This window comes from Coregonus clupeaformis, chromosome 1 (assembly GCF_020615455.1).
Source record: "Coregonus clupeaformis isolate EN_2021a chromosome 1, ASM2061545v1, whole genome shotgun sequence".
Classification (NCBI taxonomy): Eukaryota; Metazoa; Chordata; class Actinopteri; order Salmoniformes; family Salmonidae; genus Coregonus; species Coregonus clupeaformis.
The window spans coordinates 16,486,598-16,511,181 of NC_059192.1; the positions used below are offsets into that span (position 1 = coordinate 16,486,598).

Consider the following 24,584-nt stretch of genomic DNA (forward strand, 5'->3'; position numbering starts at 1 on the left):
ACCTTTCTTTGTGTCTCTTCCTTGCGACCACTTATAGGTTAAATTATTGGATCTCCCCCTTTCACAGCAAACACCTCTCTCTCGCTCTACCTCTCTCTACCTCTCTCTACCTCTCTCTACCTCTCTCTACCTCCCTTCTCCTTCCTCTCTTTCTCCCTCTTTCCAGAACAGAAACAGAAAGAGCGGGCCTGGCAAGGAGGCCGACAGACAGACAGCAGACCCCCCTCTCTCTCTACCTCCCTCCCTCCCTCTTTCCCACTCTTCCCAGAACAGAAACAGAAGGAGCGGGCCTGGCCAACAGACAGACCGACCGGCAGAGCCAGCGCCAGGGAGGAACTCAGAGGATCCTTGGCACCAGGTTGGGCCCTTAAGGGTTTATGTAACAGCCAGTGACGCGCAGTGTCATTTGGACCCCTGTCAAGCTCTGGTAGCAAGAGTGAGTAAGTGAGTGTGCATGTTAAGGAGGTAGCATGGTGAACTAAACTCATGGAGGAGAGAAAGGAGAGAGATTGGCATGGGTCCAGCTGGGCTGCCGTAGGGAACATTGGCAAGCACTAATGAGTCTTTACTGAATGATGTCTTATTGGACTAGTGGGGTTATTCTGGTATAAACAAAGCTGCACTGCGTGGCGTTGAGACTACCGAAACCATGACTTGGATTATACACACACACACACACACACACACACACGTCTTGGCCCCATACTTACCGACACTGCTTAGGGAACTGCTACTCTCAGAGTCTGAGGGCATGGTGGACAGAACACTGTATGTAGAGCCTGTAGATCGAGTGATGTGGGGAAGAAGAAGAGAGACGACATCAGTAATCAGTAAAAAAGGAAATCATCCCAAAATCATATGCGCTTCTCCTTGAAGTCGTTCTTGAAACGATTGGTTTGGTTCGTCAAATCGATGATGAATTAATAGTGTAACATGAGCTTCATACCCCAATACAAATCTGCATGAAATAAATGGAAAAATACAATATATATACACACAAACATATGTGGACACCCCTTCAAATTAGTGGATTCAGCTATTTCAGCCACACCCGTCGCGGACAGGTGTATAAAATCGAGCACACAGCCATGCTATCTCCATAGACAAACATTGGCAGTAGAATGGCTTTACTGAAGAGCTCAGGGACTTTCAACGTGGCACCGTCACAGGATTCCACCTTTCCAACAAGACAGTTTGTCAAATTTCTGCCCTGCTAGAGCTGCCCCAGTCAACTGTAAGTGCAGAACGGATCTGGGTTTGGCGGATGCCAGGAGAACGCTACCTGCCCCAATGCATAGTGCCAACTGTAAAGTTTGGTGGAGGAGGAATAATGGTCTGGGGCTGTTTTTCATGGTTCGGGCTAGGCCCCTTAGTTCCAGTGAATGGAAATATTAACACTACAGTATACAATGACATTCTAGACGATTCTGTGCTTCCAACTTTGTGGCAACAGTTCGGTGAAGGGCCTTTCCCATTTCAGCATGACAAAGCGAGGTCCAAACAGAAATAGTTTGTCGAGATCGGTGTGGAAGAACTTGACTGGCCTGCACAGAGCCATGACCTCAACCCCATCGAACACCTTTGGGATGAATTGGAACGCTGACTGCGAGTCAGGCCTAATCGGCCAACATTAGTGCCCGACCTCACTAATGCTCTTGTAGCAGAATGGAAGCAAGTCCCCGCAGCAATGTTCCAACATCTAGTGGAAAGCCTTCCCAGAAGAGTGGAGGCTGTTATAGCAGCAAAGGGGGACCAACTCCATATTAATGCCCATGATTTTGGAATGAGATGTTCAACAAGCAGGTGTCCACATACTTTTGGTCATGTAGTGTACATATATTTCCTCCTGTATTTCTGGACTCCTAGTTCTTAACTCAGGACTCCTCCTCTTTATTCATGTCCCCTCTCCATGCACCTAGTACATTGCTTTGATGTATATTCCCTGTATGTCCATGCTAGTCAAGCAGAGTGTCACGGTTAGAATGTGATTTTCTCCTTTCTAAGTCAAGCAGCACATGGAGACGGCACTCAGGACAATGATGTCCTATTTGCATAGTGCTGCACACTGCTAAGCCCAGGATATTTCATGTAGAGGAATCCATAGGGGGGCTATAGTATATGTCATTCTGCTGCACATCACAGCTCTAGCTGCAGTAGCAAATTGACTGCCTTTTCTAAAGGGCCACGTAAACATATCATGGGTTTAAACCCTTTGTCGAGTGTAGAGTGAGTTCTTAGAATGTCGTCATTTTCAGTGTTCCACTTTGGGATTTTTACTGTTCAGTAAAGATTGAATTAGCTGCCATTGGTGGTGTCATCTATAAGAATAAATTAAAAGGTTTGCCATAGAACAGCATATATAGATATAACGTTTAGTGCTCTTAGAGCATTAAGAAGCCACACAGATATACAATAGCTGGTTATAAACAGCCTAATAGCTATATTGTGATCAACTAGGATGCATCTCTGTCACATTTCAAGCATCTATAAGACTGCAATTAAAGTGTGTCCTCTAAAACCTAGTCATGACACACACCAAGGGGAGTGATAAAGTCAAGAGGTCATTGATCAAATCCCACTATCCCAGATGTCCATCTGTGTCCTTCCCACCCTGCTGTGCCGGCTAAAGTCCTTACAGCACCAACCCTGCAGATCAGACAAGGCCAAGCCTCATTAGCTAGGATCTCTCCCTCGCTGAGACTCTGTGTATATATAGGGAGCGAGCAAGCGAGAGAGAGAAAATAAGTAAAATGGGGGTAGAAGAGAGGAGACTGGCTTTTAATCTGTTCTGACACTCCCTGAAGCTCTGTGCTCACTGCTCGCTCTGCTGCTGCTGCTCTCCACTGTGGAACACATTCAGAGCAGCTTGACATGAGAACCACGCAGAGCCTACTACACCTCTGCTGCACACTGAAGGCAGGCGGGCGGCTCTTACACACATCTTCCCACATGCATTTACAAGTAGTAGGCCACAACTTTCTAAAGTTGTGTCAGATCTTGAAGACTAGTGTGAAGTGAACCACAGATCTTTTTTCTTTTTTTACACTAGAACTCTTGCTCCTCAGCTTTTTTTTAACCAATACAACAAATAAACGTTTATTCTGGGCTAGGGATTAAACAGGGCTGGGAGATGTGTGATTTGAAAAAGCCAGCCCCAGAACACTAAAATAAATAGATTCTCCGTTATTCATCCCCTCTCGGACCAGCATGTCATGCCACATTGTTTAGACCATAATCACTTTTATGTAATAGTCACCGCTCACTACAGATTGAATTTGTCCAAAACGCTAGCGGCTGGCCTCTCCTACGCTGTTCTCACTTCAAAGATAGAGTATGGTATAACATACAGCATGGACATTGCGAAAGAGTATAGAAATGAATGAAATTCTGAATAATGTGAGTAGTGGCGACATAGTCTACACCAAGTCTCTCTTAGCAGGCCAATGAGGCAGAATAGATAGCATATTGAATGGCAGTAAGCCATCTGGTGGTGGAAGGGTCGGCAGCGATAGACCTCTCCAACAGGCCTTTTATCATCCATAGGAATTAGACATTAGCCTCTTTCAGCCAGGCCGTTCATTTGTAAACAAGCTGACAGCATCAATAAATAGTGCATGAATGAAGAGCTGCAAAAGATCTAGTGGTCGGCACTTAGGCTGCAGACAGTCCAATTCTCTACCCTTCTATCCTGAAGTGTGCACGCGCCATGGGGGGGTTGTGAGTAAATGGACACTTTAGGAACAAGTGTGGGGAATCAGAATGCAACCCGAAGTGTGCACTCGTTCACCAAAAGCCAATGCTTTTAAATCACTGAGGGTGAGTGAGCAAAGCACACTTTATGAAGAAGTGTAGGAATTCTGAAGGCGACCTTGGAGAACCCACCTTATGCCAGTCAGTCAGTCATTGTCAAGCCTTGAGCGTTGCAATGTGACATCCAGGTCCCATTCCTACAGATTAGGGATGTGACAAATGGAAAATGTAGCTTAAATGTTAAAACAGCAATTATTTTATCGTTTTTTCATTAAAACAAGAAAAATCGCCTCCCGAGTGGCACAGCGGTCTAAGGCACTGCATCGCAGTGTTGCAGCATCACTACAGCCTGGGGTTCAATCCCGCACAATTGGCCCAGTCGTCCGGGTTAGGGGAGGGTTTGGTCGGGGGGGCAGTACTTGGCTCATTGTGCTCTAGCGACTCCTTGTGGCGGGCCGGGCGCCTGTAGGCTGACTTCGGTCGTCAGAACGGTATTTCCTCCGACACATTGGTGCAGCTGGCTTCCGGGTTAAGCAGGTGGGTGTTAAGAAGCGCGGCTAGGCGGGTCATGTTTCAGAGGACGCATGACTCGACCTTCGCCTCTCCCGAGCCCGTTGGGGAGGTGCAGCGATGAGACAAGATCGTAATCACAAAATTGGGGAGAAAAAGTTCAAATTAAATACGAGATAAATCATAAAACTCCACGTCAATTCACAATGCAGGATAATGGGCATATTACATATGTATGACCGCTAGGGCTGGGTAATGAAGTTATATCTACCACAGTCATCAAATAATCTCGAGCTGCCTGTGCCCAGACTACCCTCTCCTAAAAAAGCACTTAAAAGTTTGTTAAATACTGTGACTTACCAAGACATTTAGTAGAAAGAAAACATCTTCCGCTAGGAATCGACTCTTAAGATTCAGTAGTTTTGGAATGGAGGAGACTGATTAGTTGCCGAGAACACAAACACTTGCATATTTTCATAGCGAGCGAGGGACGGAGAGGGAGGGGTACAGTATAGGCAGGTTGGCCACCAGGCACACTGCGCACTAGGCCCATCTATCAGCAATCAAAAGCTGTAAAGCAGGGCCTAGAATATTGTAAACGCAACAGACCGAAGATTGAACACACACTGATCATTTTTCTTAATGTTAATGATCCCAATTTCGTTTAAACGTTCACAGCCCTACTACCTCTTTAAGGAATACCTGAAATAGTATAACAGTAATCCTTCTACCCCCCCCCCCATAAAAAAAAAAACAGGTTGTCCCACTGGCTATCCTAAGTTGAATGCACCAATTTGTAAGTCCCTCTTAAATGTAAATATCTATCCTGACAGTCTGGAAGTTTACTGCAATCTCAACACACCTTCAAACACACTGAAGCCATGAAACAACATCTAGGCCTGTATTAGCCACTGGAGCTGAGACTGCTGCAGCACTGTCACACCCATTCAATGAAGGGCCATTAAAGTTGCACTCCAGTCTCATTTTCACCTGATTTATCACCTGATTTACTTAATAAAAGACACATGTCAATAGGTGGTCCAGGTATCCTCATGACATGGCACAAGTGTGGGGGGGGGGGGCTTTCCTCTTTTGTTCACCATTTCTCCTCTATTGTTCCCGCAGGCAATTGGGGAGACCGATGACAGAGTGCACCCATCAGACCAACTTCTTGAATGGCCTACTCCTTGAAGTTTGCAGTTGTCTCTAAAATTACATTATTTTGCGCAAAAGGTATTTTTCACCCTTAGTGTGCGTACATTACTGTATTAATACTTGGGATATTGTTTTTCAAAACGGAAAGTAAAAAAATATCTGGAGTGGGTCTTTAAATAAGTAGCCTGGCATTCAAACTGATATGCTTGGTTTCACATCACGTTGAGCGCAGCGTTCAGTCTGGTTTCACCAAGCTACAGTGGGGGGAAAAAAGTATTTAGTCAGCCACCAATTGTGCAAGTTCTCCCACTTAAAAAGATGAGAGAGGCCTTTAAATTTCATCATAGGTACACGTCAACTATGACAGACAAAATGAGAAAAGAAAATCCAGAAAATCTCATTGTAGGATTTTTAATGCATTTATTTGCAAATTATGGTGGAAAATAAGTATTTGGTCAATAACAAAAGTTTCTCAATACTTTGTTATATACCCTTTGTTGGCAATGACACAGGTCAAACGTTTTCTGTAAGTCTTCACAAGGTTTTCACACACTGTTGCTGGTATTTTGGCCCATTCTTCCATGCAGATCTCCTCTAGAGCAGTGATGTTTTGGGGCTGTCGCTGGGCAACACGGACTTTCAACTCCCTCCAAAGATTTTCTATGGGGGTTGAGATCTGGAGACTGGCTAGGCCACTCCAGGACCTTGAAATGCTTCTTACGAAGCCACTCCTTCGTTGCCCGGGCGGTGTGTTTGGGATCATTGTCATGCTGAAAGACCCAGCCACGTTTCATCTTCAATGCCCTTGCTGATGGAAGGAGGTTTTCACTCAAAATCTCACGATACATGGCCCCATTCATTCTTTCCTTTACACGGATCAGTCGTCCTGGTCCCTTTGCAGAAAAAACAGCCCCAAAGCATGATGTTTCCACCCCCATGCTTCACAGTAGGTATGGTGTTCTTTGGATGCAACTCAGCATTCTTTGTCCTCCAAACACGACAAGTTGAGTTTTTACCAAAAAGTTATATTTTGGTTTCATCTGACCATATGACATTCTCCCAATCCTCTTCTGGATCATCCAAATGCACTCTAGCAAACTTCAGACGGGCCTGGACATGTACTGGCTTAAGCAGGGGGACACGTCTGGCACTGCAGGATTTGAGTCCCTGGCGGCGTAGTGTGTTACTGATGGTAGGCTTTGTTACTTTGGTCCCAGCTCTCTGCAGGTCATTCACTAGGTCCCCCCGTGTGGTTCTGGGATTTTTGCTCACCGTTCTTGTGATCATTTTGACCCCACGGGGTGAGATCTTGCGTGGAGCCCCAGATCGAGGGAGATTATCAGTGGTCTTGTATGTCTTCCATTTCCTAATAATTGCTCCCACAGTTGATTTCTTCAAACCAAGCTGCTTACCTATTGCAGATTCAGTCTTCCCAGCCTGGTGCAGGTCTACAATTTTGTTTCCGGTGTCCTTTGACAGCTCTTTGGTCTTGGCCATAGTGGAGTTTGGAGTGTGACTGTTTGAGGTTGTGGACAGGTGTCTTTTATACTGATAACAAGTTCAAACAGGTGCCATTAATACAGGTAACATTTACATTTACATTTGAGTCATTTAGCAGACGCTCTTATCCAGAGCGACTTACAGGTAACGAGTGGAGGACAGAGGAGCCTCTTAAAGAAGAAGTTACAGGTATGTGAGAGCCAGAAATCTTGCTTGTTTGTAGGTGACCAAATACTTATTTTCCACCATAATTTGCAAATAAATTCATAAAAAAATCCTACAATGTGATTTTCTGGATTTTGTTTTTCTCAATTTGTCTGTCATAGTTGACGTGTACCTATGATGAAAATTACAGGCCTCTCTCATCTTTTTAAGTGGGAGAACTTGCACAATTGGTGGCTGACTAAATACTTTTTTACCCCACTGTATATGGTCCTCAAGTGCAGATGAAGCCACTAGCTACTGTAGCTACCCAGAGGTGAGTTATAGCCTACTACTACTTAAGAGTGTGTGGGTGTAATGATAGTAGAGATCCAGTAGGATATAGTAACATGAGAGCTGAGCTGATGGTAGACAGTCACGGCTACTAGAACAAAGGCTTGTCTCCTCTCCTCTTCCTGACTCCCCCCATGTCTTTAACTAGGTCAGGGGAACCCTGGCTCTGCCTTGGGGGCTCCACTACTCACCCCCCCTCCCCTCTCATCATTCTATCCTCCTAGTTCCCCCTCTACAACTCTGAAGCTTCTCATCATCTCCCTTTATCAAGTCTACCCTCGTTCTCCATCTCCTGTTGGCCTCCTCTCCCTCTTCATCTCCGCTCCTATCCTCTCTCTCTCTGACCCCCCCCAGGCCAACAGTTGTTGTTCCATAAAACCAGATTATCTTCCCCTTCCCTGGAGTGGACGAATACTCAATTCTGCAGCTTGGCGAAAATAGGAAAAGGGTAGAAGAATAAGAGTGGCGAGGAACGACAGTGTTCCCCTCATTCTTATCAGAGAGAAGAGAGAGTCAACTGTGACAAAAAAAATGTATGCTGCAACCCAGAGAATTCTCTTACCTAAAAATGCACCAACAACCCAAAATGTAAGGAATCGGATTCTGTCATTTCAAACACTTTCTATCTTAAGATCTTGACAACTCTGAAACTATGGATCTGATGCAAGGAATTCACTTCGAGGAGAAAAATAAAACTTCAGGGGCTGTTGGAGAAGGAAGGTTATTACTGTTACATTCCAAAAATAATACTACATCTGCTATTCTGTATTACCCACCGTCAGCTCCTCTCACTTTGTGTCTGAATTCAGCAACAAACTGTGTGTGTATATGTGTGTATATTTGTGTGTGTGTGTTATAAAGAGAGAAAAGGCCACTGTTGATTGGCTAGGGGGTCTGTCTCTCACAACAAGGCCATGCATGGCAGTGGCACCAAGGGCCAGGGTTCTGGGGAGTGAGCCAATGGCTGCTGGGTCACATGACCAGAAAGTGTCTCCAGGGTCGTGGTCAATAGAACGAAAACATTTTTAAACAGGGAGGTACTACCAGGGGTGTATTCATTACGCCAATTCTGTTGTAAAAGGTTTCTTAAACGGAAGCAAGCGGAAGAAAACGGGGAGGGACATACCTGAATTTGTCCAACAGAAACTCCTGTTTTAGTTGCAAAACATTCCATTTTGAAACTGTTTGGAATAATGATTACACCCCTGAACTTGTCTAATGAGAATTTTTTGTAATACCTTGCAAAAATGTTTTGCAACATTGTGCCCTTCTGAATCCCACCCAGTACATGGCATGGCCTAAGCCACGAACACAGGCTAAACAAATCTGAGACCACCTAGTCTTTTCCTCAGGACTGAAATTCAAACTAAACAAATATTGCTAAATAAAAGACCTGATAGTCATCACTGAGCAGTCGTGTGATTTATAGCGGTGTAATACACCATTACTGCTAGAGAACAAAACATAATCCTAAATGACAAACATTAGTGGTGTGGTTGTTCACCTAGTCTCGCATCCCTTCATTATTCAAACATCTGAAAAGACCTTGATAGGAGAATCAAAACATGGTGGAGGAACTTCTATAAATTTACCAGAGGGTTACAACAACAACAACAACATGCCATGATCCCCATCTAGCTTATACCTATCCAGTCATTTCAGATCTGTGAGCACTGAAGGAGTTGAGGCTGGCTGAAGTTAGCCTGGACCTAGATCTCTCAAGTGCTGTATAGCCCAACTCCTATGGTCGCTGGCATTTAGCATAAAGATGACCAAGTGCAAGGTGGCACTTAATAGATCTGGGACTAGGCTGGGGTAAAGAGTCTGAATATTGAGATGCATTGAGTAGAGCTGCTCTCTGCCCCTCTAACAGAATGATAGGCCCTTGGCCTTCACCCCAGACAATAAGATCCATCAAAAATGCTGAACAGCAGCAGTCTAGCTGGTCCAGTAATGCCGTTACTTTCATTACAGCGAACACACAGCCTATTGTCAGCCAAGCTAGTGGTGCTTTACCCGTGAAGAACACTATAAGTCATAATAAATTAAGCATAAGTGCCTTCTGAGCAGCACACTTGTGCCAAAGAGTTTCTAAACCCAGAGGCGCTTCATGTCACGAATTCCGCCGAGACTGCTCCTCCTCCTTGCTCGGGCAGGCTTCGGCGTTCGTCGTCCCCGGAGTACTAGCTACTACCGCTTGATGTCTCGATGTTTGTTTGGTCTTGTCTTGTTAGTGCACCTGTTTCGTATTATGTATTGATTAGGTCACCTATAAGTTTCCTTTAGTTTTGTTTGCAGTTGTGTGTGATTGTCCGCCTGTCCGTTGATGTATGGTATTTGTTCTCGTGTTTATAGTGTATTTACGCACTGTATGCGTAATCGCTCGCCTCCAGTGTTTGAGGCCCGTTATTTTGTATTGTCTTGTTGACTAGTAAAGTCGTTTTGACTGAGCTTCTGTGTCCTGCGCCTGACTCCAACACCGCATCCACATCAGCTTGTGACAGAATCACACACCAATACTATGGAGTCAGCAGGAGCAGCGGCGGCGACCGAGTCGCTGGAGGATCGGGTCAGCTGCCAGGACGCCAGGATCCAGCAACTCGTCTCCGCCATGCAAGAGGTGATGAACACCCTGCGCCGATGGGAAAGGGGAGGCGTGCCCACACCTCCTCCTACCTTACCACCACCATCGGCCAGCCCCACCAGACCAGCTCCGGAGTCCAGTGGGATTCGGCTCTCGCTCCCGAGGGCGTATGATGGCACCGCAGCCGGGTACATACACCCGGCGCCCTCGGGATACGAGAACGTTTCCGCCCTCATCTCCTGTCTCTCCAGCAAGGCGTTGGAGTGGGCCAACGCCGAATGGAGGGGAATAGACGCCGCCACCATCAGCTACGCAGAGTTCTCCCGCCGCTTCAGGGCTGTGTTCGATCACCCTCCTGAGGGTAAAGCGGCGGGGGAACGTCTGTTCCACCTCCGACAGGGGAAGAGGAGCGCACAGGAGGTCGCCCTGGATTTCCGGACTCTAGCGGCGGATGCGGGGTGGAATGAAAGGGCCCTCATCGACCACTATCGGTGTAGCCTACGTGAGGACGTTCGACAAGAGCTGGCCTGCAGGGACACCACTCTATCCTTCGACCAGCTGGTGGACATGTCCATCCGTCTGGATACCCTGCTGGCCACCCGCGGACGTCCCGAGTTGGGGCCGTCCATTCCATCCCCCAGCATCTCCGAGCCTAGCCCTATGGAGCTCGGGGTGCTGGCGCTAGAGAGAGGAGGAGAGAGAGCCCGAGGGGGGCCGTCCCCTGCACCAACTGTGGCCGTGGAGGACACACTGCGGCTAGGTGCTGGGGAGGGTCTCCAGGGAGTCGGGGCAACAGGTCACGCACTGGGGAGTCATTCCAGGTGAGTAGGCGCCCCACTCACCCAGAGCTCTCTGTTGTTCACTTGTGTATACCTGTGGTATTTCCTCAGGTTGCATCTCATTCCCAGCATAAGGCGCTAGTCGATTCAGGCGCAGCTGGGAATTTTATTGATCGGAAATGTTGTATTAAGTTAGGGATTCCCCTCCTGCCCGTTGATGTACAGTGGGGCAAAAAAGTATTTAGTCAGCCACCAATTGTGCAAGTTCTCCCACTTAAAAAGATGAGAGAGGCCTGTAATTTTCATCATAGGTACACGTCAACTATGACAGACAAATTGAGAAAAAAAATTCCAGAAAATCCCATTGTAGGATTTTTAATGAATTTATTTGCAAATTATGGTGGAAAATAAGTATTTGGTCACCTACAAACAAGCAAGATTTCTGGCTCTCACAGACCTGTAACTTCTTCTTTAAGAGGCTCCTCTGTCCTCCACTCGTTACCTGTATTAATGGCACCTGTTTGAACTTGTTATCAGTATAAAAGACACCTGTCCACAACCTCAAACAGTCACACTCCAAACTTCACAATGGCCAAGACCAAAGAGCTGTCAAAGGACACCAAAAACAAAATTGTAGACCTGCACCAGGCTGGGAAGACTGAATCTGCAATAGGTAAGCAGCTTGGTTTGAAGAAATCAACTGTGGGAGCAATTATTAGGAAATGGAAGACATACAAGACCACTGATAATCTCCCTCGATCTGGGGCTCCATGCAAGATCTCACCCCGTGGGGTCAAAATGATCACAAGAACGGTGAGCAAAAATCCCAGAACCACACGGGGGGACCTAGTGAATGACCTGCAGAGAGCTGGGACCAAAGTAACAAAGCCAACCATCAGTAACACACTACGCCGCCAGGGACTCAAATCCTGCAGTGCGAGACGTGTCCCCCTGCTTAAGCCAGTACATGTCCAGGCCCGTCTGAAGTGCATTTGGATGATCCAGAAGAGGATTGGGAGAATGTCATATGGTCAGATGAAACCAAAATATAACTTTTTGGTAAAAACTCAACTCGTCATGTTTGGAGGACAAAGAATGCTGAGTTGCATCCAAAGAACACCATACCTACTGTGAAGCATGGGGTTGGAAACATCATGCTTTGGGGCTGTTTTTCTGCAAAGGGACCAGGACGACTGATCCGTGTAAAGGAAAGAATGAATGGGGCCATGTATCGTGAGATTTTGAGTGAAAACCTCCTTCCATCAGCAAGGGCATTGAAGATGAAACGTGGCTGGGTCTTTCAGCATGACAATGATCCCAAACACACCGCCCGGGCAACGAAGGAGTGGCTTCGTAAGAAGCATTTCAAGGTCCTGGAGTGGCCTAGCCAGTCTCCAGATCTCAACCCCATAGAATATATTTGGAGGGAGTTGAAAGTCTGTGTTGCCCAGCGACAGCCCCAAAACATCACTGCTCTAGAGGAGATCTGCATGGAGGAATGGGCCAAAATACCAGCAACAGTGTGTGAAAACCTTGTGAAGACTTACAGAAAACGTTTGACCTGTGTCATTGCCAACAAAGGGTATATAACAAAGTATTGAGAAACTTTTGTTATTGACCAAATACTTATTTTCCACCATCATATGCCAATAAATTCATTAAAAATCCTACAATGTGATTTTCTGGATTTTTTTTTCTAATTTTGTCTGTCATAGTTGACGTGTACTTATGATGAAAATTACAGGCCTCTCTCATCTTTTTAAGTGGGAGAACTTGCACAATTGGTGGCTGACTAAATACTTTTTTTCCCCACTGTACCCTTCCCTGTCCATGCCCTAGATAGCCGCCCGTTGGGATCTGGGTTGATTAGGGAGGTCACAGCGCCACTAAAGATGAAGACGCAGGGGGGTCATGAGGAGATCATTCAGTTGTACCTGATCGACTCTCCTGCGTATCCCGTGGTGCTGGGGCTTCCTTGGTTAATCACCCATGACCCCACCATTTCGTGGCAACAGAGGGCTCTCAAGGAGTGGTCTGACCAGTGTGTTGGGCGATGTTTAGGTGTTTCCGTTGGGGCGACCACGGTGGAGAGTCCGAACCAAGTGCCCGCAATGCACATTCCCCCTGAGTATGAGGATTTGGCACTCGTGTTCAGCAAGACTAGGGCGACGTGATTGCCACCTCATAGACAGGGAGATTGTGCGATAAACCTCCAGACAGGTGCGGCACTCCCGCGGAGCCATGTGTATCCTCTGTCTCAAGAGGAGACGGCGGCTATGGAGACATACATAGCCGAGTCCCTGAGACAAGGATACATACGGTCCTCCACTTCCCCTGCGTCCTCGAGTTTCTTTTTGTGAAGAAGAAGGATGGAGGGTTGCGCCCGTGTATTGATTATCGTAGTCTCAATCAGATCACGGTTAAATACAGTTACCCTCTTCCTCTGATTGCGAGTATGACTGAATCATTACGCGGAGCGCGTTTCTTCACAAACCTGGATCTCAGGAGCGCCTATAACTTGGTGCGCATTAGGGAGGGAGATGAATGGAAGACGGCATTTAGTACCACCTCAGGTCATTATGAGTATCTCGTCATGCCATACGGGTTAATGAATGCTCCTTCAGTCTTCCAATCATTTGTGGACGAGATCTTCCGGGACCTGCATGGGCAGGGTGTGGTAGTGTACATTGACGACATCCTAGTGTACTCTTCTACACGAGCCGAGCATGTAGCCCTGGTGCGCCGAGTGTTGGGTAGGCTGTTGGAGCATGACTTGTATGTCAAGGCAGAGAAATGTCTGTTTTTCCAGGAGTCCATCTCCTTCTTGGGTCATCGGTTGTCCGCGTCAGGGGTGAAGATGGAGATTGACCGTGTGTCAGCCGTGCGTAACTGGCAAACCCCAACCACTGTTAAAGAGGTGCAGCAGTTTTTGGGTTTTGCCAATTACTACCGGAGGTTTATCCGGGGTTTTGGACAGGTAGCAGCTCCCATTACTTCCCTGCTGAAGGGGGCCCCGGTCCGTTTGCAGTGGTCGGCTGAAGCGGACAGGGCGTTTGGTAAACTGAAGGACCTGTTCACTTCGGCTCCGGTGCTGGCGCACCCGGACCCCGCTTTAGCGTTCCAGGTAGAGGTGGACGCGTCAGAGGCCGGGATTGGGGCAGTACTGTCGCAACGCTCAGGCACGCCTCCTAAAAAGCGCAGCCCGGCGGAACGTAATTATGACGTAGGGGATAGGGAGCTGTTAGCCGTGGTTCAAGCTCTAAAGGTGTGGAGGCATTGGCTTGAGGGGGCTCAACACCCTTTTCGCATTCTGACTGATCACCGTAACCTGGAGTACATCCGGGCAGCTAGGAGATTGAACCCTCGTCAGGCTAGGTGGAACATGTTTCTGACCCGGTTCGTGTTTAAGATAACCTACATCCCAGGGTCCCAGAACGGTAAGGCAGACGCCCTGTCCAGGCGGTATGACACAGAGGAGAGGTCCATTGAGCCCACTCCCATACTGCCAGAGTCTTGTCTGGTGGCACCGGTGGTATGGGAGGTCGATACGGAAATTGAGCGGGCGTTACGCACCGACCCTACTCCCCCAGAGTGTCCAGTGGGTCGGGCGTACGTGCCGCTCGAGGTCCGTGATCGTCTCATTTATTGGGCTCATACGTCACCCTCTTCTGGACATCCAGGTATTGGCCGGACAGTGCACTGCCTTAGTGTTAAGTACTGGTGGCCAACATTGGCTAGGGACGTGAGGGTTTATGTCTCCTCCTGCTCGGTGTGCGCTCAGTGTAAGGCGCCTAGACACCTGCCCAGGGGGAAGTTACAACCCCTGCCCGTTCCACAACGGCCGTGGTCTCACCTCTCGGTGGACTTTGTTACGGACCTTCCCCCCTCTCAGGGGAATACCACTATTCTGGTCGTTGTAGATCGGTTCTCTAAGGCCTGTCGTCTCATCCCAATCCCAACGCACCTGGAGATCGAATCTGGCTCTCGACTCGAAACCTGCCACTTCGACTGCCCTGCCGGAAGCTGGGTCGGCGGTTTGTGGGGCCATTTAAAGTCCTGAGGAGATTGAACGAGGTTTGCTACAAGTTACAACTGCCTAATGATTATCACATTAACCCCTCGTTCCATGTGTCTCTCCTCAGGCCGGTGGTAGCTGGTCCACTCCAGGACAATGAGATAAGAGAGACTCCTCCGCCCCCACTGGACATCGAGGGGGCTCCGGCGTACTCGGTCCGGTCCATCGTGGATTCGAGACGTCGGATGGGGGGTCTACAATATCTCGTGGAGTGGGAGGGGTACGGCCCGGAGGAATGGTGCTGGGTGCCTAGGAGGGACATTTTAGATCCATCCCTCCTGACTGAGTTCCACCGTAGTCATCCCACGCGCCCTGCTCCGCGTCCTCCTGGCCGTCCCCGAGCCCGGGGTCAGCGCACGGCTGGAGCCGCGCGTCAAGGGGGGTACATCGCGAGACTTTCGGGAACACTTGCGAAACAGACTAAACAGACCAGGCTGGGGTTTGAGAAGTCAATGACAGAAGTGAAAAATCCTTCCTTGGTTGTTAATTTTCTCGAAATCTAAAGGCACAACGTAGACTCAAGCGAATGTCTTAAGTAGTTGAAAATGTTATTACTCCAACCTTGTTAAAGTGACATACTGATACGTTAAAATTTTCTTCAAAAACAACTTTACCCTTTGATTTGATGGCCTGCACATGCGCAGTTCGGCGCGAGACAACCATTAGAACCGATGACGTGTTTCTGCGCATGGGCTTAGCTAGCCAAAGTCGCCATGACATAACCTACAAAGTGTGATCGGGAATTTCTATTGGATAAGCAGTTTCTGCCCATCTTCATACTGTATAGCCTTTGCTTGTGCCATGGGTTGAGGTCCACTATTAAATTAAAAAAACAACGGTGAAATATGATAGCAGCTCATGACTCTACACAGAGGTGAACAGCACTGGTCCTCTAGGGGATGTAGTCCTGTTGAATTTCTCCCTTGTCTTTTGACTAGTGACTCACTTCTCCAAGTGTGTGCATTCTCTAGCCAATCAGTAGCATCAAATGCCAGGGAGACGGGAAAACCAGCAGAACTGCAGCAGAATGCTGTGACCACTTGGCTATGTACTAAGCTTTTAGTCATCATTAGGCTATAGCTTTACATAGGAATGCAGTTGTAATCCGTAAATTCTGAATGTAATCTTGAATTCTCTCTAAAATCTTCTCTAAGACCAGAACCATGAGAGATACCGTAGCTCCTTTATGAACAATGTAGGTAAGCACACTACATGACCAAAAGTATGTGGAAACTTTCTCGTCGAACATCTCATTCCAAAATCATGGGCATTAATATGGAGTTGGTCCCCCCTTTGCTGCTATAACAGCCTCCACTCTTCTGGGAAGGCTTTCCACTAGATGTTGGAACATTGCTGCGGGGACTTGCTTACGTTCAGCCACAAGAGCATTAGTGAGGTCGGGGCACTGATGTTGGCCGATTAGGCCTGGCTCGCAGTCGGCGTTCCAATTCATCCCAAAGGTGTTTGATGGGGCTGAGGTCAGGGATCTGTGCAGGCCAGTCAAGTTCTTCCACACCGATCTCGACAAACCATTTCTGTTTGGACCTCGCTTTGTGCACGGGGGCATTGTCATGCTGAAACAGGAAAGGGCCTTCACCAAACTGTTGCCACAAAGTTGGAAGCACAGAATCATCTAGAAAGCCATTGTTTGCTGTAGCGTTAAGATTTCCATTCACTGGAACTAAGGGGCCTAGCCCAAACAATGAAAAACAGCCCCAGACCATTATTCCTCCTCCACCAAACTTCACAGTTGGCACTATGCATTCGGGCAGGCAGTGTTCTACTGGCATCTGCCAAACCCAGATTTGTCAATCGGACTGCCAGATGGTGAAGCGTGATTCATCGCTCCAGAGAACGCGTTTCCACTGCTCCAGAGTCCAATGGCAGCAAGCTTTACACCACTCCAGCCGACGCTTGGCATTGCTCATGGTGATCTTAGGCTTGTGTGCAGCTGCTCGGCCATGGAAACCCATTTCACAAAGCTCCCGACTAACAGTTCTTGTGCTGACGTTGCTTCCAGAGGTAGTTTGGAACTCGGTAGTGAGTGTTGCAACCGAGGACAAACAATTTTTACATGCTACGCGCTTCAGAGGTCCCGTTCTGTGAGCATGTGTGGCCTACCGCTTTGCGCCTGAGCCGTTGTTGCTCCTGGAGTTTCACTTCACAATAACAGCACTTACAGTTGCAGCTCTAGCAGGGCAGAAATTTTACAAACTGACTTGTTGGAAAGATGGCATCCTATGACGGTGCCACGATGAAAGTCACTGAGCTCTTCAGTAAGGCCATTCTACTGCCAATGTTTGTCTATGGAGATTGCATGGCGGTGTGCTCGATTTTATACACCTGTCAGCAAAGGGTGAGGCTGAAATAGCCGAATCCACTAATTTGAAGGGGTGTCCACATACTTATGTATATATAGTGTATGTTATTATCACACCGGATCTATACATTATCATGACATTACATACAGTGAAGGGAAACATGGGCCTTTTGTCATGCATCAGAGACTGGATGGGGGGAGAGAGAGATAGAAAGAGGTAGAGAAGAGAGCAAGAGAGGGGCAAAAGAGGAAATACAGAGGGGTAGAGTAGAAAGAGAAGGGTAGAGGAGAGAGACTGATTGGGGTAGACAGACAGAACCGGGGTAGAGGAGAGAGACTGAGCGGGGTAGACAGACAGAACCAGGGTAGAGGAGATAGACTGAGCGGGGTAGACAGACAGAACTGGGGTAGAGGAGAGAGACTGAGCGGGGTAGACAGACAGAACTGGGGTAGAGGAGAGAGACTGAGCGGGGTAGACAGACAGAACCGGGGTAGAGGAGAGAGACTGAGCGGGGTAGACAGACAGAACCGGGGTAGAGGAGAGAGACTGAGCGGGGTAGACAGACAGAACCGGGGTAGAGGAGAGAGACTGAGCGGGGTAGACAGACAGAACCGGGATAGAGGAGAGAGACTGAGCGGGGTAGACAGACAGAACCAGGGTAGAGGAGATAGTGGCAGATGAGAAAGAACAAACAGTGGTGCAAAAGAGAGAGAAAGACAGAGGGGTCGATGATCAAGAGAGGGGTAGACGAGAGAGTGGTAGATGAAAGAGAGTCACAGAGTTGTAGAGGAGAGTACTTATGTCTGTTTATTTCCATGACCTCACCACACTGTGCGAGTTTAGACTGTGGCATTTCCTCTGCCTCGCGGGGTGATTAGGAAGCACAGCAACAACACGTGTAAATGGTAATGAAGCCCTGTTCTTACTGCTGCACTGCCTTCTGGCACAGTCAGAACACAAACCACACACACACAGAAATCAACCACACACACACCAAGGAGAGGAGACGACCTCTCTCACCACTTCCAAATCAACATTTACATCAGCCCACTGCATTGAAAACAAAGGGTCAGGGTAATAGGCTATCAGAGATCAATAGAGTTAAAATTGGGATGATGGCACCACTGACCCAGAAAAAACACGTAAATCTCTTATTGGCTACATGTGGCTTTAATCAGATTGATTTATTGGTCAATATTAGTGAGTAGTCACAACACCTCCAGCAATGATCGTTTTACAGTTTATGTCTGACAAAATAGAGCAATCTTTACCCATTTTAGTTGTAACCTGTTATGCTGGAGTGGATACACCAGCACGGCAATGCGCAATAATAAAATGCCCTGTTACATGTAGTATAAAATAAGGGTTATAAAATGACATCATATCCAGCAGCCAAGCTGGGTGTACAATGGATGGATTGATGGCCTAATCTAGACACACACATGCATGGAGAGAAAGGGGGGAGGGAAAGAGAGAGAGAAAGAGAGGGGGGAGGGAAAGAGAGAGAGAAAGAGAGGGGGGAGCGAAAGAGAGAGAAAGAGAGGGGGGAGGGAAAGAGAGAGAAAGAGAGGGGGGAGGGAAAGAGAGAGAGAGGGTAGGGTGGCAGAGAGAGGGGGTAGAGAGAACGAGATAGAATGTAGCTAGAAGCTACAGTAGTCAGATACCAGGAGATATAAAAGCATTAGTTGGTAGTGACAGTGTCAGGACATAACTCACTGTGTCCCCATGGTTTATGTGCTGCCAGGAGTGGGACACTGGTTGACAGGCAGGCGGACAGCCCCACTGGTCCTGTCCTAGTCCGCACAAACACACACACAACAGCAAACTCCTGACTGAGCACTTTGGGCCTGTTACACTTCAAAACAAAAGGCCCGTTGTCTGTGTGTATCCCTCTCTCTCTCTCATCTAGAAACCTCTCGCCAGTCCCTCTAACACCACAGAGGAGTAACCACCACTCTGCCAAGTTTGAAGAAAAACTAAAAAAAAAGAGAAATTGTGGCACATAGAAAGAGAGAAACTGGGAAGGTGGGTGAGATAGCTAGAGGATTTGGTGAGAGAAGAATACAGAAAGAGATGCCTGCTGTTAACAACTGCCTCTCACTTCACCACAGATCAGTGGTGATGTAGAAAAAACAGAGGTGTTTTCTGAGTACACTGCACACTAGGGCTGTGACGGTCACAGAATTTCAGATGATGGCAATTGGCCAGCTAAATGACCGCGGTCACCATAATAACTGCTAGAATAGCTAAACAAATTAAGCTGCAATATGTAACTTTTTGGGCGACATTACCACATTCACATAGAATGTGAGTTATAGATCTGTCATTCTAATTGAAGGCAAGTCTAAGAAGCAGTAGATCTGTTCTATGAACGTCATTTCTATGCATCCCGCTCTTAAGTTTTGTGTTTGCGCCTCCTTCGGTTTTGTACACCAGCTTCAAACAGCTGAAAATACAATATTTTTGGTTATTGACTATATATATTTCACAGCGATTTAGATGGTTCAATAATTCTCTACACTATGTGATGCAAAAATTCTAGCAAAATGTATAGCGCATCAAATTAAAAATACGATACATTGGAGATAATATAAGGCAAGTACTGGAAACAATAGAACACTATGAAAAATCTGGTAAACCAGGCCTGCTATTCATAGCAGACTTTGAAAAGGCATTTGATAAAGTACGACTTGAGTTGATATATAAATGCCTGGAGCATTTCAATTTTGGAGAATCTCTTATAAAATGTGTTAAAATCATGTATAGTAACCCTAGGTGTAAAATAGTCAATAATGGCTATTTCTCAGAAAGTTTTAAACTGTCAAGGACAGTAAAACAAGGTTGTCCACTATCGGCATATCTATTTATTATGGCTGTCGAAATGTTAGCTATTAAAATCAGATCCAACAATAATATCAAGGGATTAGAAATTCAGGGCTTAAAAACAAAGGTGTCATTGTACGCTGATGATTCATGTTTTCTTTTAAATCCACAACTTGAATCCCTCCACAGCCTCATAGAGGATCTAGATAAATGTTCTAACCTCTCTGGATTACAACCAAATTATGATAAAAATGTACTATATTATGTATTGGATCACTAGAAAATAAAAATTTTACATTACCATGTAGTTTACTAATAAATGGTCTGATGGTGATGTGGATATACTCGGAATACATATCCCAAATGAAATAAATGATCTCACTCCAATAAATGTTAATAGAAAGTTGACAAAAATAGATAAGATCTTGCTACCATGGAAAGGTAAATAATACTTGTCTATTTGTGGAAAAATCACCCTGATTAACTCTTTAGTATTATCCCAGTTTACCTATTTGCTTATGGTCTTGCCTACGCCAAGCTAACAGTTATTTAAATTACATGAGAAAAAAAGATTCCATTTTATTTGGAATGGCAAGCCAGACAATATTAAACGGGCCTATTTATATAATGAATATGAATTCGGAGGACAGAAATGATTAAATATTAAAGCATTAGACCTATCACTAAAAGCTTCAGTCCTACAAAAGTTATACTTAAATCCGAACTGGTTCTCTTGCAAATTAGTAAAATTGTCTCACCCCATGTTCAAGAATGGCCTTTTCCCCTTTATTCAGATTACAACCTCTCACTTTCAGTTATTTGAAAAGGAAATAATCTCCCAAATATCACTATTTCTAAAACAAGCCATAGAAAGTTGGTTGCAATTTCAATTTAATCCTCCAGAAACGACAGAACAAATAATGCAACAAATATTGTGGTTAAACTAAAATATACTAATTGATAAAAAAATATTATCTTTTGAAGATTTTTTTTTTTTTTAAGGTATAATCTTCGTAAATGACATCATAGGTAGGACTGGTGGAGTTGTCGCACATGCAGCTAACAAAAACATATGGAAATGTCTGCTCTACCCAAAATTACAACCAAATAATTGCAGCATTACCGCAAAAATGGAAGTGGAAAGTGGAAAAGGTAAGGATCTTGTCAGTCAGCCCTGCATTAAAGAAAATAATTGGTTAAAGAAAATTGTGATAAATGAAACTGGTATACTTTGTTAATTTAAGGACCAAAGGATTGACAGCCGTCCCATATCGATTGCAACATAGTTGCAAAGAGATTTTTTACGTACCGATTCCATGGCATAGTGTTTATGAACTGATACGCAAAACGACGCTGAATTCAAAACTTAGAATTTGTCAATTTAAATTACACAAAATTCTTGCTACCAATAGAATGTTATTCATATGGGGGATACAATCTTCCCAGCTCTGCAGATTTTGCTGCGAAGAGACAGAATCATTAGATCATTTGTTTTGGTACTGTCCAATTGTAGCTTGTTTTTGGTCACAGGTCCAGGAATGGCTGAAGGATTGCAATATTTTCCTGGAGCTAACCCTGTGGATCGATCAATAATATAATAATACTTTTGTAGAAACAATGAGAATAGAAAGGTTCAGAACTTTTGTGAAACATCACAGTACAGTTGAAAAATCTATGGCAAATGGAAATCCAATATGGATGGTGTTAAGCGATAGATCGGAGGTGTTGAATGGAGCTGAAAGATGGGACTAATAACAACTAATAATAACAAGATAACTAATGTAAAGCATACTGTGTCCATAATAAGTATATAGGTTATAGGTTGAGAGCTTTTGTGAAAGAACACAGTTAGAAAGATATGGCATATAGAAGAAAACCGGATGGAGATCATGAAAATGATCGGAGAGGTTGAGGAAGTTCAGGAGTAAAAACAAACAAAATATAATTATTGTAAAATTGACTGTGTCCATAAAATGTATATTACATTTACATTTGAGTCATTTAGCAGACGCTCTTATCCAGAGCGACTTACAGTTAGTGAGTGCATACGTTTTTCATACTGGCCCCCCCGTGGGAATCGAAACCACAACCCTGGCGTTGCAAACGCCATGCTCTACCAACTGAGCTACACGGGACCAACTATAGTATAAGCTGGAAGCAGAGGCCTAAGCGTTGTTGTTCACTAGTTTACTCCAATTACGGAAGGGGTGGTGGGGTTGGAAAGTAATAAAGGGGAATATATATTTTTTAATGTGTATGTATAGTGCCTTGGAAAAGTATTCATCTCCCTTGGCGTTTGTTCTATTTTGTTGCATTACAACCTGTAATTTAAATGAATTTTTATTTGGATTTCATGTAATGGACAAACACAAAATAGTCCATATTGGTGAAGTGAAATAAAAAAAATAACTTATATAAAACAAGTTATATTTTTATTTTTATATATAACGGAGAAGTGGTGCGTGCATATGTATTCACCCCCTTTGCTATGAAGCCCCTAAATAAGATCTGGTGCAACCAATTACCTTCAGAAGTCACATAATTAGTTACATAAAGTCCACCTGTGTGCAATCTAAGTGTCACATGATCTCAGTATATATATATATATATATACACCTGTTCTGAAAGGCCCCAGAGTCTGCAACACCACTAAGCAAGGGGCACCACCAAGCAAGCGGCACCATGAAGACCAAGGAGTTCTCCAAACAGGTCAGGGACAAAGTTGTGGAGAAGTACAGATCAGGGTTGGGTTATAAAAACATATCCCAAACTTTGAACATCACCACAACAAACCTGCCAAGAGAGGGCCGCCCACCAAAACTCACGGAACAGGCAAGGAGGGCATTAATCAGAGAGGCAACAAAGAGACCAAAGATAACCCTGAAGGAGCTGCAAAGCTCCACAGCGGAGATTGGAGTATCTGTCCATAGGACCAATTTAAGCCGTACACTCCACAGAGCTGGGCTTCACGGAAGAGTGGCCAGAAAAAAGCCATTGCAAAAATAAAAAAATAAGCAAACACGTTTGGTGTTCGCCAAAAGGCATGTGGGAGACTCCCCAAACATATGGAAGAAGGTACTCTGGTCAGATGAGACTAAAATTGAGCTTATTGGCCATCAAGGAAAACGCTATGTCTGGTGCAAACCCAGCACCTCTCATCACCCCAAGAACACCATCCCCACAGTGAAGCATGTTGTTGGCAGCATCATGCTGTGGGGATGTTTTTCCATCGGCAGGGACTGGGAAACTGGTCAGAATTAAAGGAATGATGGATGGCGCTAAATACAGGGAAATTCTTGAGGGAAACCTGTTTCAGTCTTCCAGAGATTTGAGACTGGGACGGAGGTTCACCTTCCAGCAGGACAATGACCCTAAGCATACTGCTAAAGCAACACTCGAGTGGTTTAAGGGGAAACATTTAAATGGCTTAGAATGGCCTAGTCAAAGCCTAGACCTCAATCCAATTGAGAATATGTGGTATGACTTAAAGATTGCTGTACACCAGCGGAACCCATCCAACTTGAAGGAGCTGGAGCAGTTTTGCCTTGAAGAATGGGCAAAGATCCCAGTGGCTAGACGTGCCAAGCTTATAGAGACATACCCCAAGAGACTTGCAGCTGTAATTGCTGCAAAGGGTGGCTCTACAAAGTATTGACTTTTGGGGGGGTGAATAGTTATGCAAGCTCAAGTTCTGTTTTTTTGTCTTATTTCTTGTTTGTTTCACAATAAAAAATATTTTGCATCTTCAAAGTGGTAGGCATGTTGTGTAAATCAAATGATACAAAACCCCAAAAAATAAATTTTAATTCCAGGTTGTAAGGCAACAAAATAGGAAAAATGCCAAGGGGGGTGAATACTTGCGCACGCCACTGTATGTACGTATGTATAGAATTACAGACCTCTACATGCTTTGTAAGTAGGAAAACCTGCAAAATCGGCAGTGTATCAAATACTTGTTCTCCCCACTGTGTGTGTGTGTGTATATATATATATATATATATATATATATATATATATACATACAGTGAGGGAAGAAAGTATTTGATCCCCTGCTGATTTTGTACGTTTGCCCACTGACAAAGACATGATCAGTCTATAATTTTAATGGTAGGTTTATTTGAACAGTGAGAGACAGAATAACAACAAAAAAATCCAGAAAAACGCATGTCAAAATTTTTATAAATCAATTTGCATTTTAATGAGGGAAATAAGTATTTGACCCCCTCTCAATCAGAAAGATTTCTGGCTCCCAGGTGTCTTTTATACAGGTAATGAGCTGAGATTAGGAGCACACTCTTAAAGAGAGTGCTCCTAATCTCAGTTTGTTACCTGTATAAAAGACACCTGTCCACAGAAGCAATCAATCAATCAGATTCCCAACTCTCCACCATGGCCAAGACCAAAGAGCTCTCCAAGGATGTCAGGGACACGATTGTAGACCTACACAAGGCTGGAATGGGCTACAAGACCATCGTCAAGCAGCTTGGTGAGAAGATGACAACAGTTGGTGCGATTATTTGCAAATGGAAGAAACACAAAAGAACTGTCAATCTCCCTCGGCCTGGGGCTCCATGCAAGATCTCACCTTGTGG

General features: G+C 45.4%; 1 protein-coding gene across 7 annotated transcripts in view; it reads right to left on the minus strand.

The window, feature by feature from the left end:
- Positions 1-24,584, minus strand: part of LOC121574462 (disks large homolog 5) — a 67,528-nt gene that overhangs the window by 36,567 nt on the left and 6,377 nt on the right. For all 7 annotated transcript variants that reach the window (XM_041887098.2, XM_041887100.2, XM_041887091.2 and 4 more), the window contains exon 2: positions 711-779. In XM_041887098.2, coding sequence (XP_041743032.2) covers positions 711-779 — 69 coding nt within the window. The remainder of the gene's footprint in view (positions 1-710; positions 780-24,584) is intronic.